Genomic DNA, 15,646 nt, shown 5'->3' with positions numbered 1-15,646 from the left:
CATGCCCTAACTTTCCTCCATCCCCAGATCCCCAGGAATAGACATCGCCCTCACGACTGAGAGCCATAAAGTGCTTACATTCTGGGCTTGTAGCAATCTTGATGATATCACACCTCCTGGCCAACGATTCAACTAGAACTGGACCCTGCAACAGATGCCATAAAAATAAATTCTGCAATCAAGGTACACATACATGGTCTAATTATCATCATTGTCATTGCTGCTATCACTACACATTTATATCTCATTTAGTAGTGACAATAATGAACACTGTGCAAAAATTAATTACATGTATAATAATCCTGTTCAAGCATTCAAGTCAAGTTTATTCAAGTTTATAATAAAGTTAACAGCTAGTTACAGTTATAGTTAAGATTATTAATATAACTACAGCCAGTTATAATTAATTATTTTAATAATAAAACTCTCACACTGCAAATACATGTAGCATCATGTAGATATTAATAAATAAAACAATTTAAATGAAATAAAAATAAATCGGAAAAATAATTTAACTTGAAAAGTACAAAGTAAGCGTGTGACTGCACATGACAACATGACTGTGTGATGCAAAGAACGTATGTGCAACAACAATATGTAAAAAGGATCTCTGACCTGGCCTTCTGGTGTGTAGGGGCAAGTATAAACTTTGCCTGTTTTTGTCAGGGCCAGAAAGCACTTTTCTGAGCAGCAAATCTGTGCAATGCCAGTTTCGACAAGGCTGTCCAAGGTGGTTGGACCTAAAGTATGGCCAGCTATGCCCTGGGAAAGCCAACCCCATCCATAAACGTCTTGAACTAGTGCTATGCTGTGAGCCTGTTGACAAGAGCAAAATAAAATAATGCAGTATATTTGTTTACTTTCCAGAAATTTCCCAATGTGTGTTAAATCCACACACTTCCAAATTCCCAATTGAGAGCCTAAAAAAGACTGGCCTACACTGTGTAAAAAGACACCTAACGGCCTTTTCAAAGGATTTTAAAAGGAAACCCAATCTCTCTAATTTAGGAAATTATCACACAGTTACCTTTTGATTTGATGAAAGTGGCAAGTAAGGTGCAGCTAGTCTATCCAAGTGTGAGATTAAAACAACTGCAGAGTGTTGCAATTCCACAAACTCGGATTCATCTTCAGGGAGTGCTAGGTAACGCAGGAATGACTCTGTCGGGCTCACTTTTGGAGCACTGGTTGATAGCACCTACAAAGTTGGAACAAAAATTAATTTATTTCTCCATATTTCGTTCATTTGATATTAGTTACGGCTACTGTAGTAGTCAGGTACAATACACATGTACGTGTATAATTAGGCGAAGCAGAAAATACCATAATACTTTTTGTTTGTCCACCAAAGTTTTGAATTAAAGAATTGTTTCAAATTGGTTTTTTTCTTGGGACCAAGTCACCAGGGAAACAGGAATTACAATGTTTACACAATATTTGGGCGGACAAAGAGTATTATCACTTCCGCTTTGGCCAATCATGCAGTTGATTATTTAATATTATTTTCAAGGGTAAAGTGTAGAGTCATGTGGCAGTTTAAAGATAGAGTAGTCAACAGGTCAGTTTTATACCCTTGGGCTGAGATTCTCAGAGTATAGTTATATTGCTAACTCTTACTTGATTTCTATTTAAACCTGCAGTTAGCACTTACTAATTACTCAGACTATGACGCTTTAAAAGTTCCCAGAACCCCTTTAAATCCTGTCAGTCTGCTCAACTAAAAGATATAACAGGAACTAGGAAATGCATTACTGACCATGGATTGAGTATAGAGAAAAATGAGACGAGATGAAAGGATGACCATTCGAGGAAACATGCTTTTGCTCAACATAATTATTTACAGCAACTTTTAACATCAAGATGTACTGGGAAAAGCACAAGAAACATATAACAGGTTTAGGTCGTTTTTGAAGTCCTATCTCCCCTCGTGAATGTTGCACATCAGTTTTCAATCAAGTAAAGGAAAGCTAAATTCAAGCGAAAGAAAACAGGCATTCCACTAGAGACTGCCATTTTGCTTATATCGTTTCTGAAAATGAGGGGTCATCCACAGGGGTAGTTCATGGACTGGGTCCATGAAGGGGTCCATGGACTGGGTCCACAGGGGTGGTCCACAGACCTGCGGTCCATGTTTTGTATACATCTTGACAGATTATAATAATAATAATAATAATAAATAATAATAATAATAATAATAATAATAATAACTTTATTTATATAGCGCTCATATCCATGTATCGCTTTCCATAACGCTTTACAATTTACAATTTACAGTAATTTCAATAAAAACGATTTAAAAACACTAAATTCTATGGAATATTATTATTATACAATAAATATTATTAATTCTAAAAACGATCTATAAAAATATTCTTATTATTTCAAACAACAATTATTGAAATGATAATGATAAAATCAAATGATGAAAGAAATATAAAACCAGGCGATAAAAAACGAGAATGATTAAAAAGAATCAAATAACTAATTAACTTTCTTTTTATCAAGAAATAATGTAAAAAGAAACGTTTTGAGTCTGCTTTTAAAACTAGCAACTGAGGAGCAAGAACGAATATTCAAAGGTAACCTATTCCAAAGTCTCGGAGCAGCGAAAGAAAAGGACCGAAAACCATAAGTGGTGAGCTTAGCTCTAGGTTCAACAAGAAGTTTATTTGTAACAGAGGGGAGAGAGTAGCAAGAGGAACGATAAGAAAGACGATCAGACAGATAGCAAGGAGCCAGACCATTTAAGGCCTTATCAGTGAGCAGAAGCAACTTGAAGATAACCCTATAGTATACAGGAAGCCAATGAAGATCAATCAACACAGGGGTGATGTGATCAAACTTCCCTGTAAAAGTAACAACACGAGCAGCAGAATTCTGAACGTGCTGTAGCCTGTCAACAAGATATTTAGGGAGCCCATAAAGAAGAGCATTACAGTAATCGAGTCTGGAAGAAATGAAAGCGTGAACAATAGTGTGAGCAGCATTAGTAGTAAGATATTTTCTAATAGAAGACAGATTTCTTAAGTGAAAGTAAGACGATTTGCAAATCTTGCTGACTTGAAGTTCCCCAGTCATGCATTCATCGAAAACTATTCCCAAATTAACAGCAGAAGTACAAGGGACAATAGTTTCACCACAAACTACGATCTCATCTAATGGAGGGCGACTAAGAAACCTAGAGTGGATGCACATCAGCTCTGTCTTATCATGATTTAGCTTCAAACCATTAGCAAGCATCCACGATGAAATGTCAGTGAGACATTGCTCCAAAGACTGTCTCGATTGTGCAAGCTCTTGGTTACCCTTAAACGACAAATACAACTGAGAATAATCAGCGTAAAAATGATAACTAACATTACGACGCTTAACAACGTCAGCTAATGGAGAAGTATAGAGCAAGTAAAGAAGAGGCCCTAGTAGTGAGCCCTGTGGCACTCCAACATCAAGGTTGACAAGGCACGAGGAAGACTCATTGATACCAACGAATTGCTCTCTATTCGTGAGGTACGAACTAAACCAGCTTAGAACAACATCCCTGACACCAAAACGATTAGCAAGTCTATGAAGTAAGACATCATGAACAACTGTATCAAACGCAGCTGACATATCAAGGAAAATCAGAATGACACAGTTGCCAGCATCAACAGATTGAAGGATGTCGTTGTGGATACATGTACGTACTAAAGCCGTTTCAGTGCTGTCCATAGCTTTATACGCCGACTGAAACAAATCATGAAGATCATGTTCAGCAAGATAACAATTAAGCTGATATGCAACAGCCTTTTCAATCAGTTTAGATAAAAACTGAAGATTTGAAACAGGACGGAAATTTGAAAAAACTTCATGATCAGCATTAGCTTTTTTAAGAATAGGAGTGAGTTTGGCCACTTTAAGAGAATCAGGAAACACACCTTTAGACAGAGAAAGGTTGATACATGTAATTCTCACCAAAGTAGGTAAAAAAGAATCCAGACACTTTAACAAAAGAGAGGCAGGAATTGGATCAAGACTGCACAATTTCACTGACGACCCTATTAGGCATGAAACATCATCTTCGCTCACTGCCTTAAAACAACAAAAAGCAGATGAGCAGGTGATAATATCTAATTGCGATAGAACTGTGTCAGGAACAGCTAAAAAACCCTGTCTAATGCCCTTTATTTTATCAGTGAAAAACTGAATAAAAGAGTTAGCCAGGCAAGTATCATCGGAACTAGGAGGATACTGTGGGCTCTGTTTAGGATAGAGCAAATTAGAAACAGTTTTGAAAAGAGATTGTTGGTCATTCTCATTATCAGCAACTACACTGTTAAAATACTGCTGTTTAGATAAAAACAGCATCTTTTTTACCACAGCACATTGCTTAGAAAATTTCTGCTTGTCAGAAGGAAGTCCAGTGGACCTCCATCAACTAACTAACTATCTTCTGGAGGTCAATTTCAGGCGTGTACCAAGGCGCTTTTTTAACACGAACAGTAACAGCTCTACGCTTCAGTGGAGCATGCGTGTTGAGTGTAGAGGCAAGCACCTCATGATAGTGTGAAACCAGCTTAGACATATCAGAATTATCAACACAAGCGAGAGAGACACTGATATCACGCTTGAAAGAATCAAGGCAGATAGATTTTAGATTTCTAAAATTGACAAATTTCGTCTTACTAAGAGGCTTAACAAGATTGAGATGGCAGAGAACAGGAGAATGATCAGAGATGACTATATCAGATGTACATACATCAGGTACAAACAAGTCGTCAGAGCGAGTGATCATAAGATCAAGGGTGTAACGACCATTATCCGTAGGACAGAGAACGTGCTGTTTAAGGTTAAAAGACAGAAGAAGATCAAGAAACCTCTTACTGTTAACATCATCTGCAGTATTAACATGGAGGTTGAAATCACCGAGAATGAGAATAGTTTCGGGAAGAATAACAATGTACTCCAAAAATTGAGAAAATTCTGCAAAAAATAGCAAAACTGACAAACCATTAACTTGTGAAGGAGGAGGACGATATATGACAAAAATCCTAACGTTTATCAAGTTCAGTAACAGAATGTCCTTACATTCAAATCATAAAAATGAGTCACATAATTTCTTTTTCATTCGGAGATTATTCTTGAAAAGAAGGCCCACACCTCCGCCACGATTGTTGTTATTCCTTGGAGCATGAATAAATTTAAATCCTTCAGGGCAAAGTTCAGTTATAAAAGCTTCATCATCTGAGTTCAACCAAGTTTCAGTCAGAGCCATGATGTCAATGTTGAGATCAGTAGTGAAATCACTTATAGCTAAAGTTTTGTTCCTAACTGATCTTGCGTTTAATAGACGGAGATCCAAAGATTTGCGCTTGGAATCTACTGTAGAAGAGGACCAAGCAGGCATAGAAAAGTATTTTTCGTGAACAATAGGAGTACTCCCACGAGAGTTATGGCGATGTGTAGTAATCCGTACTGGAGAGTTATGGCGATGTGTAGTAATCCGTACTGGAATCTGTTATAAATCCTCAATAGGATGCCAGTCCATCTCAGGGTTGTTGGGTATCTTAATTATACACCTTCAGTCATGAGAGACAGTGTGGAACAAAGTAATGATAACAAAGATGTATAATATACATGAACATGTAGATGTAAGTAATGATAATGATAGTTTAAAAACTTCACAACCAATATTAATAATTATCACAAAAGATGGAACGGAAGTTTTTTTAATAGTCTAGAAAACTAAAGCAAACTGTTGGCCACCTTTTGTAGTCAATGTAGATTGACTATACCTTAAAAGATCAGAGAGTGGCTGTAAAATGATTGGCATTAAATAGAGTGTGAATTCCAAATAAATTAAGTTCAAAACCAAGGGCATAATTTTATAATGGCATAAATGAGAAAGTGTTGAAGGGGAAAACTAAAGGAATCCTAGTGGCAGCTCTATCAGACTGGGTGGACCAGGCAAACACGGTAAAGATGACACTACCATCAGACCTCCCACTGGGCATGGTGAGCCTGTGGCTCAGTTGGTTGAGCAGCAGGTTGTCCTGAGGGAAGTTGCCGGTCTGAACCCCACCCAGATCCACGCTAAGGACCTTAAAAGTGCTGCCTTTGTAATTTCGTCTGCAAATAGTTACACCATAGGCCCCATCTCACAGATATCCTTTCATATACATGTAAGTTCCCTGAGGTACACTGAAGAACCCATACACTATTTCAGAAGAGTAGGGATGGAATCGCCGGTGTTGTGACTGTCCTGTTCTCTCCAGCAGAAGTGGTGGGCTTGGTGTGATGTCTCTAAAAGAGGCTTATGTTGTAATAAAAAATGAGGCCACTTAAGCAGAAACAGCCATAAGTCAAAAAGGGACTTTGCTGAGTGCTGGAATATGATCATACAACATCTCATATAAAACTGTTTGAGTTTGTTCGTTGTGCCAGTCATTCCTTGCCCGTCTTTTCAACATTGAAGAGGACCCAAAAGCCGGCTCGCTAATCCAAGCAACAAAGAGTCTACCTATTTGATGGTTGATTGAGTGGACTTTGAGCAGCCATCTCCACTCAAGGAATTCCAGTAGAGCTCCAAAGCAATGGTCCCTAACAAAGACCGAAACGTTCGAAGTATGGAGGCAGAACCTCCAGTATTCCCTCTCCCTAGACGCTAACTCACTCCTGAAACGTAGATCCCTTCTACCCGCCGACAAAATGCTTGTCAGAAGAGTTTACACCTCAAACCCATGCTAGGCCAAATTGCTAACTTTTGCGCTACCATTTCACACAATTTCCGGCCTTAAGAGTCCTCATAGGCCCGATGAGGATAAGTAAGTAAGTATTTCACACAATACCATTGTGAAGAATTCAATGTCCGTTAACTCCATTTGGCAAGCAATAAGAGCATAATTATTACGGCTTCCAGTCTACTGGCACCCACTTTTAAGACTTCTCCAACATGAAACTTGAATACATCTTCCAATGGTTAATGTCCTTCACTGAAGACCATCTGCTTGTTGCCAACAGAACCACAATTCACCGCGGTGCTAAGACCAAAGACACAAGACACTAGCTGAAACCAGAAATATCGCAGGCGCTTGATTTTCTCCTCAAAGAAATCCACACAGCTGCTGACACCAAAGTCCTTCGCACTTCTGCCACAAGTTCCAGGCAGCTGCTTCCTCACCCCTACTACAAGCAGCCACTGCAGCCATGGGCTTGTAATTGACCTAAATCATGCCACGCGCAAACAAGCAGGTTGCAATGACCAACATTTCTCAGCGCCTGCTCGTATTTACCCCTAGAGTACCTGTCCCTATCAGGCCTCACGTTTGCCCTTATGATGAAGAGTCTGACTACACCAATTATGCACCATCTACCTTCATAGACGAAGATGACCTGCTACCACATCCCTCAGCATCTACTATACTGTTTCCGACATGTCAGTACCAAGCAATCACCCCACTTCAAGGCTTTTTACAAGAATCATCCATTACGAACCCCCCTCGACATTGGCACAGAGACCAGCAAGATCAAATCATCCGTGGGTCATTCCTTCCGTACAAGACTTGCATTATCTTATCCCGAGCTTACAAAGAACTCGCTCTTGATGCCTAGTCAACGACTTGGAGATACAGTACTGCTCGAAACTATTTGTGCATTTGCCGCGGTTCTGACTAGGTGAAACCGCAGGTTCAATCCCCAATTTGACCGAGGTAAAACCTCGTCTACGGTAACCGAAAGCCGAGGTTTTACCTAGATTTTTTCCGGTTGATTTACGCCGCGGTTAAGAGAGGACGCAGTATGCTAAAGAAATCTGCATATTTTTTCGTATCAATCGCAGCGATAATTAGTATGCGTATTTGCCGTATTTACAATCTGCAAAGTTTGGCACATTCGATTATAATAAAGTCGCATTCATAAAGCGTTGATCGTTTTTCTGTTTCCAGCAAACGACAAGATTTCTAAAAGTTGTTCGAAATCTGTTTAATACAGATGTTATAAAGATCAGCAGAAATTCTATCAAGAAAGTTACACGTGTTTGGGAAAACTCGTCTTAACAGTGACGCCGCTCGTCTAGCGGCCGGCCTTGAAAGATACGCGAAAGTCATTTCGATCTTATCGCCCGAAAGATGAAAGAAAACGATTAACTTTACAAGTAATTGGCAGCCGTTCGAGCAAAGTGGCTCTCCATTTGTTACAAACTTGTCAAGCAGTTTGAATCGAACAGCGTATTTCATGAGCTATCGCTCTCGCTTGCGAGCTTAGTTTATAAATTTTACGTTTTAAGTCGCCAAATTGGCAGAGGCTTCATTGAACTCGTCTATCGTGTGATCGTTGAAGCATTAATTTAAGTTAATCTTAACAATTCAGAGGAATGAATATTTCTGAATTTCAAGCTCAACGGCTGAATTACCTGCCACTTAATATTTTGAATCAGAAATGATCGTAATTAACGCGCGACAAGGAGTGATCAGGAGTTGCTTAAGAAACTTCGGGAATACAGTTACGGTTCTTCGCTGGTGTAATCTTTAAGTCATTACATGTTGTAGTAAGGTTTAGTTCAAAGAGCTTTTCAACAACTATCCCGTAAACATTTCTATTTGGACCGGACGCAAAATTTGAAGCGCTTTTTATTCTAAATATACATATTTCCTGTCGGACCAGTTGCACAGTGGCGGCGACTTAAGTTACGCATAATCCACACAGTTTTTAAAAAGAAATGTCCTTTTACCCCTTTCGAAGAACTGTTCATCATGATAGCAGAAAACTTACAAGTTATTAAACATAAAGATGTAAGAATTAGGCATCATGAAAGGTTAACAACATTCTCTGTTCTCAGCTGTCACGGCACAAATGAGATGAACATATTTAACAGTGCGTTGCGTAGCGTCGGTGCTGTGAAAAACAGCTTGGATATTTATTCTTTACCTTGGGGAGCTAGGTGTGATAATATTAAACAATGCTTTGCAAAGTACCATTGTTTTCTTGCGGCGTATTACCGCAATTAAGTCGGCCGCGGCATTCGGTTGCTTTCGTCTTTGCCTCGGTTGGGTTTTCGTCCAACCTAGGTGATTTCGCGGTAAACACTATCGGCAAAGACGAGGTATTACCGCATGCAAATGCACTAATAGTTTCGAGCGGTACTGTAGACGTTCTGGCTGGCACACCCTTTATAACTGCCAATGACAATCACTGTCCACCCTGCTAATGTCAAGTGTGTACAGTACTGTGCAAAAAGAATGCAAACGAATTTCAAGAAAAAATTGGTCATTGTTCTCTCGAAATTTCGCCAAAATTTTAATTCAGGGGAAGAAGTGTGATTTTTCAGCCGAGATTTCAAAGAAATTTCGCTGAGCCGCACGAAAGTTCAAATGCAGGATGAAAAGTTGCTAATCTAACAATAAAATTTCGGTTGGAGTTTGTGCGTACTGAAATGAAAATTTAAGAACCTAATCGAAATATCGTAATCTTGAAACAGAAATTTCGTAAAAATGTCTGTTAGCGTTCCACATTTTAACGAAAGAATGGAATCAACAACTGTAGTAATTACTCTTCTCTCAACCTTATGTGTAAACACGACCTCAATGAAACAGTAGATAAGCATTACAAGCCATTTCCTTTCCTTTACTCAATTGATACTTTTTCAAAAAAAAGATATAACAGTGTAATGCCCTTATCATTTTGATCGATTAGAAGAAGTCACACTTCAAAGTTATCTTTGATGCTTTATACAAGTTCACTTTTCTTCTCGAATCAAGTCCATTATGTCCACTTAGATAAAGTATTAAGCTGTCCTATTACTCCTGCCAAGTCCTGGTCAGTGGTGTTAACCTCTAGGTTGAAATCTGGTTCTGGAACTGTCATAATATGATGTCTAAGGCACCAGTAAAGTCAAGAAATGCATTCGAATTGTCGTTGTTGACCGATGCCATTTCCGATTTGATTACATTCCCTAAGACCCAATTCTTGGTTTTTAAGTTACGCAAGGATCACCCAAAGAAAAAACAAAATCCCTTGCCATTCAACAAATTATTAAAGTCAAGAGATTGAGATATTGTAGGAGGGTAATAAATAATGAGCGTGTCAAAGTTTTAAGCCGCGGCTATAACACAAGCGATTTTTTGCTTGCATCATTGATGCAATTTTTTTCAAATTTTGTCACGTCGCCACTGCGTGATGAAAATCGCAAGTGTAGCCACCCTTGAACTGGCGACGCGACAGCTGAAAAAATTACTGAAAAAAAATCATGAGAAATTGAATACTGGTGCATGTCATAACCATCACTTATTCAACAACTACAGTTGAAGTTCTCAGTAAGTGACCGGGTCAAGTTACGACCACCAAGTAAAACCCCGTTAAAAGTGTCACTTGAACTCTAATTGAAAGCTCTCATAAGCAACCATTCCCGTAAACAAAGAAAGAAGTTTCCAGTTTTTAATAGGTGCATTCCCAAACGTTATCTTTTCTACCATCAATAATAATTTTAAAATCCCAGAGACTTTTGCTGAAAGCTCTCGTAAGCGATCACCCTCTATTGTTTATAATTCTGGGTGTACTTACGAGAATCAGCTCTCGCAAATTCCAGGGGTGGTCACTTATGAGGGCTTCAACGAGCCTTTTTTGAAAGTTAAACTTAAATGTAAAAGGCAAATGCTCACTGTGAACTCTCATTAAGCACTCTAAATTTCTCTGTCGAAACAAAATTTCGCTTGAAAATTCGCCTTGCCGTTGCGAAAGTTATGCGAATTTTCGCTTTGACTGACCAAAGTTTGTTATATTTCGCCGAAAAGTTACGCGAAAAGTGGAGAAAATACAGGACTCACTATGAGCTTAATGGTGCTACCATAACCGGTTCCCATACTGTTACACCCTACATGCTTCGTTGTCCTCGACTGTTGTCTGGGATGGCAAATAAGTAGAGCTTGACATTTCCCCTTACCTAAGAGGAGGCCCATGTCATTGCTGTTCAACCCCATATGGACACTCCCATACCCAAAAACATACCTAAGCTATGAACATTTGGCATGAGCCACCGTTCCCGGAAGTCGGCGGATCTAAAATCGATTCAGCTAAGTACATGTACTCAAGAACTCAAACTCATCGCTTGCCATGAACACCTCATCAAAATTCTAGCTAATGTGTACAGGGAATGTTCCTTAACTGCCTCCTGATTCAGCAGTCCCCAATCCTTGCAACACATATATCCCTTCTTAGCTACATGTACCATGTCCATGGATACTGGTCACTTACTGCCGGAAAGTGCCTGGCTAAAGTTCTGCAACCTACTGTCGACCTATGGTCACGCCTTCTACCCTGACATAACTGGTTACAGCAGCACTCCTGGTCCCATTCAGGCAACAGAGAATAACGGTCCTGTACAGCCCCCACAGTGTAAAGATCATGTCCCTCAGTACTCACACAATCAACCAGCAGAGCTCCAAGCCACGTTTGATGAAATTGAAGAAGATACATGTAATGTCTCCAGTCATCCAGAGGACCTCGATATCACTGTTGAATACATGTACCATAATCCTTTGTTCCTTGTTAAAAAGCCCTCAGGTGGTCATTGTCTTGTGACCGCATTTGCTGACATTGCAAGATAAAGTAAATTGCAGCCTTAACAGTAGCCTGCAAGCAGGCTCTCTCTTCAGGGTAAAGGGAAGAGATGTCAATGTCGTGCTGAGCGAGATGTCAAAAATTAGTCAATCAGTGCACATGTGAAGTAAACATTGATGTAAACTAAAGGCCACAAGTTGTGTTAGTAGTTTTCTAATTGCTGAGGCAGACACTCCCAAAAAATGTGAAGGAAGCAAGCCTTTGCCAGAAAATCCTAACAAGCATTGCTGAATATTCTGTATGCTAATTCATTGCAATCTGTTTCCACAGAAAATGTGTTTCGTCGTCAGGGAAAAAGGTTTTCATGGCATATACCTGTCCATTTTCCTGTTCATAAAGATTGTGCGACTAAACTTGCGGACAACATTTACTGTGATGGCAATTTGCCTGAATCTCTCCTAAAGAACTGGAGACGAGTACTTGAAGCCCTCCTTTAAAATTTTGTTCTAAGTCTACCACCTATATTGGCTGGATATGGTCCCAAGGTCTCAGATAACCCTGATCGCATTGCCACCTTGACATTTTTCTAATCTTTTTTTTCTAATTTGCCACCTGTGCTGACTCAGAGAAAGATCCATAGATAATAAGATTTTGTTAATAACCCGCATTTTCTTTAACATTTTGGAGCATTTTTTTTTTAGAAAATGTACTGGTAGTTAAAGTTACTGTGGTATTGATTACTATGAGATAACAAAAAACTTCGCAAAAAATAATTCACCTGTCAAGGTCTATAATTCTATTGTAACTTTCACTCCTTGCTATCCAGCCCAAGACCTCAAAGACTACGGCAACCCCCTTTGTACTTACAGGTGTAATTTTAGCCCATTTGTTGTTTCTCTATACTTTTGTTTTATTTCCTCATTTTTGAAATGTTCTTCCAGTCCCTTGGCCAGAGACAATAAGTTCCCATTTCATTAAACAGAAGAGGAGGTTGCGCCAGCAGGCAGTGCCTGAGGCTTTGTCAGACTGAGTACTATAATGCACTCGCAAGTTTTACCCCTGTGTGTGTTTTGTCTGTCCGGAATTGTGTTATCACTCAATTTAGAGCGGTTTTCAATTGAGTGTCGAAAGTAATTAGCGAATTGCTTTGGTTTATAATTACTTCACTCAGTGATTGGTTCAAAGTTCTCGCGCCAATTTTCAACCAATCAGAAGTGAAACCAAAACCAATCATGGCTCGCGCGTGCACATTTTCCCGCACTTAATGTCGGCTACTTGTAATTACTTCGAGTTTTGATTGGTTTACTGGGTTGTCTCCGTCCTTTTTGATTGGCCAAAGTAATTGCTTTGGTTTTGGTTTTACTACACTCATTTGAAAACCGCTCTACTGTGACTTATGTGATTAATTTGAGAGAAAACTGTTTGAGTTCCTTTTTTGTGACGGTCATTCCTTGCATGTTTTTTCAACATTGACACATAAATTAACCCAATCTCCGCATGTACTTATCATTGACACTAAAATTACTACAACTGTACATCCTCTGTGAAGATGATAAGGTAGGTACCAGAAATTATATATGCAACATGAACCCCTCTCCTTTTCATTAAAGTTTGCTTAATATTAATTTTCACCTCATCTGTCAACTTATTGGTTTCCAGAGATCTTTGTGAAGCTCCAGTTATTTCCTCAAATCGTCTCAGCAAGTGAATCAAAGGTGCTGAGGTAAAACAAGAATCAGTGTCGTTATCTTGGCCACTGTCCCAGAGTTCCAACAATAACAAAATAACTTCCAGCATGCGCTGAAGGGACCCCCGCTGAACACCTAGCTCCATTAAGATTCCCAAAGCTACATGTTGATCAGACACAGGAACTGAATCAAGTGGCTTGCAATACACTTTGTCTTCATTTCCCCTCCTGACAAGAGATAAAAAAAGAAACATTGGCTAATTGACCAATTAGCTTCTATTATAGTAACACATGACTTTGCATTGTTGCTTTGTTTCCAAACTGCAATGTACAGTCATGTACATGTACATTTAAGAATAAGATTAACAAACTACAGTTTGCCTAATGGAACTACAGTAATTATGAACAACAATACCCCTCCATCAACAGTTGGTCAACAGTTCCAAGGGCAACAGTCAGCCAAAGGAACAGGGACATAGGTGGACTCACGCTGCACATAGCAGACCACCACATTTACAATATATTTTTCAAACAGAAAAATAGAATAATTATAACTGCTGAAAGCTTTCCTTATGACTACTGTAGGTCAACTTCCGAACACCACGAGGAATAGCAAACAATTTATTCAGATTCGTAACTGTGGGTTGAAACTGTAAAATAACAAAGTAAAGAAATTACAATAATTATGTAAATGATGTCCAAGCAAAACTAACGTAAAACTTAAAGAAACTAAGAAATACTAACAATGTTTAAGACACTGGAAAAAAGGGCTACAAAGGGCTAACTGCTAGATAGCGAAGAGAAATGTCTGGTCCAAACTGCCTCTAGGCGAACAGCGCATAGCGTGACTAAGATCCCAACCTAAAAAAACTATTCAGAAAAGCTAGATTTTATACGAAAAAAGATAAATATATGCAGAGCGAGGTCGACCAAGGTTTGAATGACGGTACATAGCGACAAATGTGAATGAAAACGCAAAATTACTGAACAAGAGAGCCTGACTGGCAGGCTACAATTACAGTACCGCCTAAAAGTATTGACCCCTTTACCACGTCATTGCCGCGTCACCCTGTTGCGACTTTTCCTCGGTATTCCTGCGGTAGGCCGCTTTTCTGTCGAGGGAAATTTACGGTTAGGCTCCAAAGTTGCCGCGGGAATGTCAACCGAGGTAAACCCTCGGTAATTAAAATTCCGCGGTAGAATTGGGTTTCCGTTGACTTTGTGTTTCGATAAGCTATTGTAGATTGTAATGTTGAAATCCCACCGAACAACAGAAACTGAACAAGTTTCGGCTGAAAATTGCGAACAGCAAAGAGGGTTATAGCCGCTAATCATGCACCTTGGTTTCCTTTTCCTTTTACATGCGAAAAGAATATCCGTACTGTAGCTAGATTCTGACCACATTTGAAACCTTCTTTGCGATATGCATTTGTATTTTGATTGCAGTGATTATTTCGAAGACTTATCGTGGACTATTTATTCGAAGGTTCGACGCTTGTCCTACTTGCGTGGACTTCGCCGTCATTTTATACATTTAAGTTTATGGGAGAATATGTCCACTTGTTTTTTGCAGCTCAGCGCACGGAACATACATTTATTCATTTATTATTTCGATATCCTGCAAACAGGAGAGGGTTTTGACAACATTTACAAACTGAAAGCTTACATGTTCAGGGTGAACGGCTCGAAAACCTTGCGTGACCAAGTTACGACTTCTTGTGGTTTCCTACTGCAGTATTACTTTTTAAGGTTGTTTAGTGTAACAAATCACAAAAAAGAAAAACACTCCAAGGAAAGAACCCATGACATGAAACCCCTGAACTAGTCGAAAATTATTTGATCTTAATTGAAAAGATTGTTTTCATGCTCTGGTTAATCATTGCTGCATATCGGCGTTGTTATGCAAAGTTATCACGAGTGGACGCCCGCTGCGAAAAGAGTTGCACGTGAAAGCGCAACGTGAGCACTGGAGCAAAGATGGTTGAACGGACATTCTAAAGTTTGTTTCGCTTGCTGGTTTTGCATTTGTTAAAATTAGTATGCAAACGATGAGCGTTCAGATAAGTAAGAGACTTCTTTTCTCCACTAACTACAGTCTATTCTTAAATTTGTTTTCCATGCGTAATCAACATGCTGCAATTAAAAAATGTTTATGGAATTCAGGTAGACTATTGCACGACTGATAAAACAACGCGACAATGTATTTTGCTGCAATTGCTATGATAAAACAATTTATTGCTGATGAAAAGCGATGAAAAAAGAAACCATTCTTAAATTATTCGTCGGTAGGTTTGGTCTCAAAATAGTACCGACAAAGGCTCTGATGCCTCGGAAGAATGTTGCGATTAAAATTGAAATTTGACAAGTTTAACAATAATACAATGTATGTGGAAGGAATACCTGCTTTTAACCAAAATGGCGATGATAAAA

General features: G+C 39.1%; 1 protein-coding gene across 1 annotated transcript in view; it reads right to left on the bottom strand.

The window, feature by feature from the left end:
- Nucleotides 1-15,646, bottom strand: part of LOC138017856 (E3 ubiquitin-protein ligase HERC2-like) — a 97,562-nt gene that overhangs the window by 69,322 nt on the left and 12,594 nt on the right. Inside the window, exons 3-6 of the mRNA XM_068864840.1 lie at nt 13,162-13,444; nt 1,028-1,198; nt 616-816; nt 1-145 (exon numbers count right to left, since the gene is read on the bottom strand). The exon at nt 1-145 is cut by the window's left edge and continues 10 nt beyond it. Coding sequence (XP_068720941.1) covers nt 1-145; nt 616-816; nt 1,028-1,198; nt 13,162-13,444 — 800 coding nt within the window. The remainder of the gene's footprint in view (nt 146-615; nt 817-1,027; nt 1,199-13,161; nt 13,445-15,646) is intronic.

Source organism: Montipora capricornis, chromosome 9, assembly GCF_036669925.1.
Source record: "Montipora capricornis isolate CH-2021 chromosome 9, ASM3666992v2, whole genome shotgun sequence".
In the NCBI taxonomy this organism is placed as follows: domain Eukaryota; kingdom Metazoa; phylum Cnidaria; class Anthozoa; order Scleractinia; family Acroporidae; genus Montipora; species Montipora capricornis.
The sequence above is the reverse complement of the archived record's forward strand: the minus strand, read 5'-3'. Positions and strand labels throughout refer to the sequence as shown.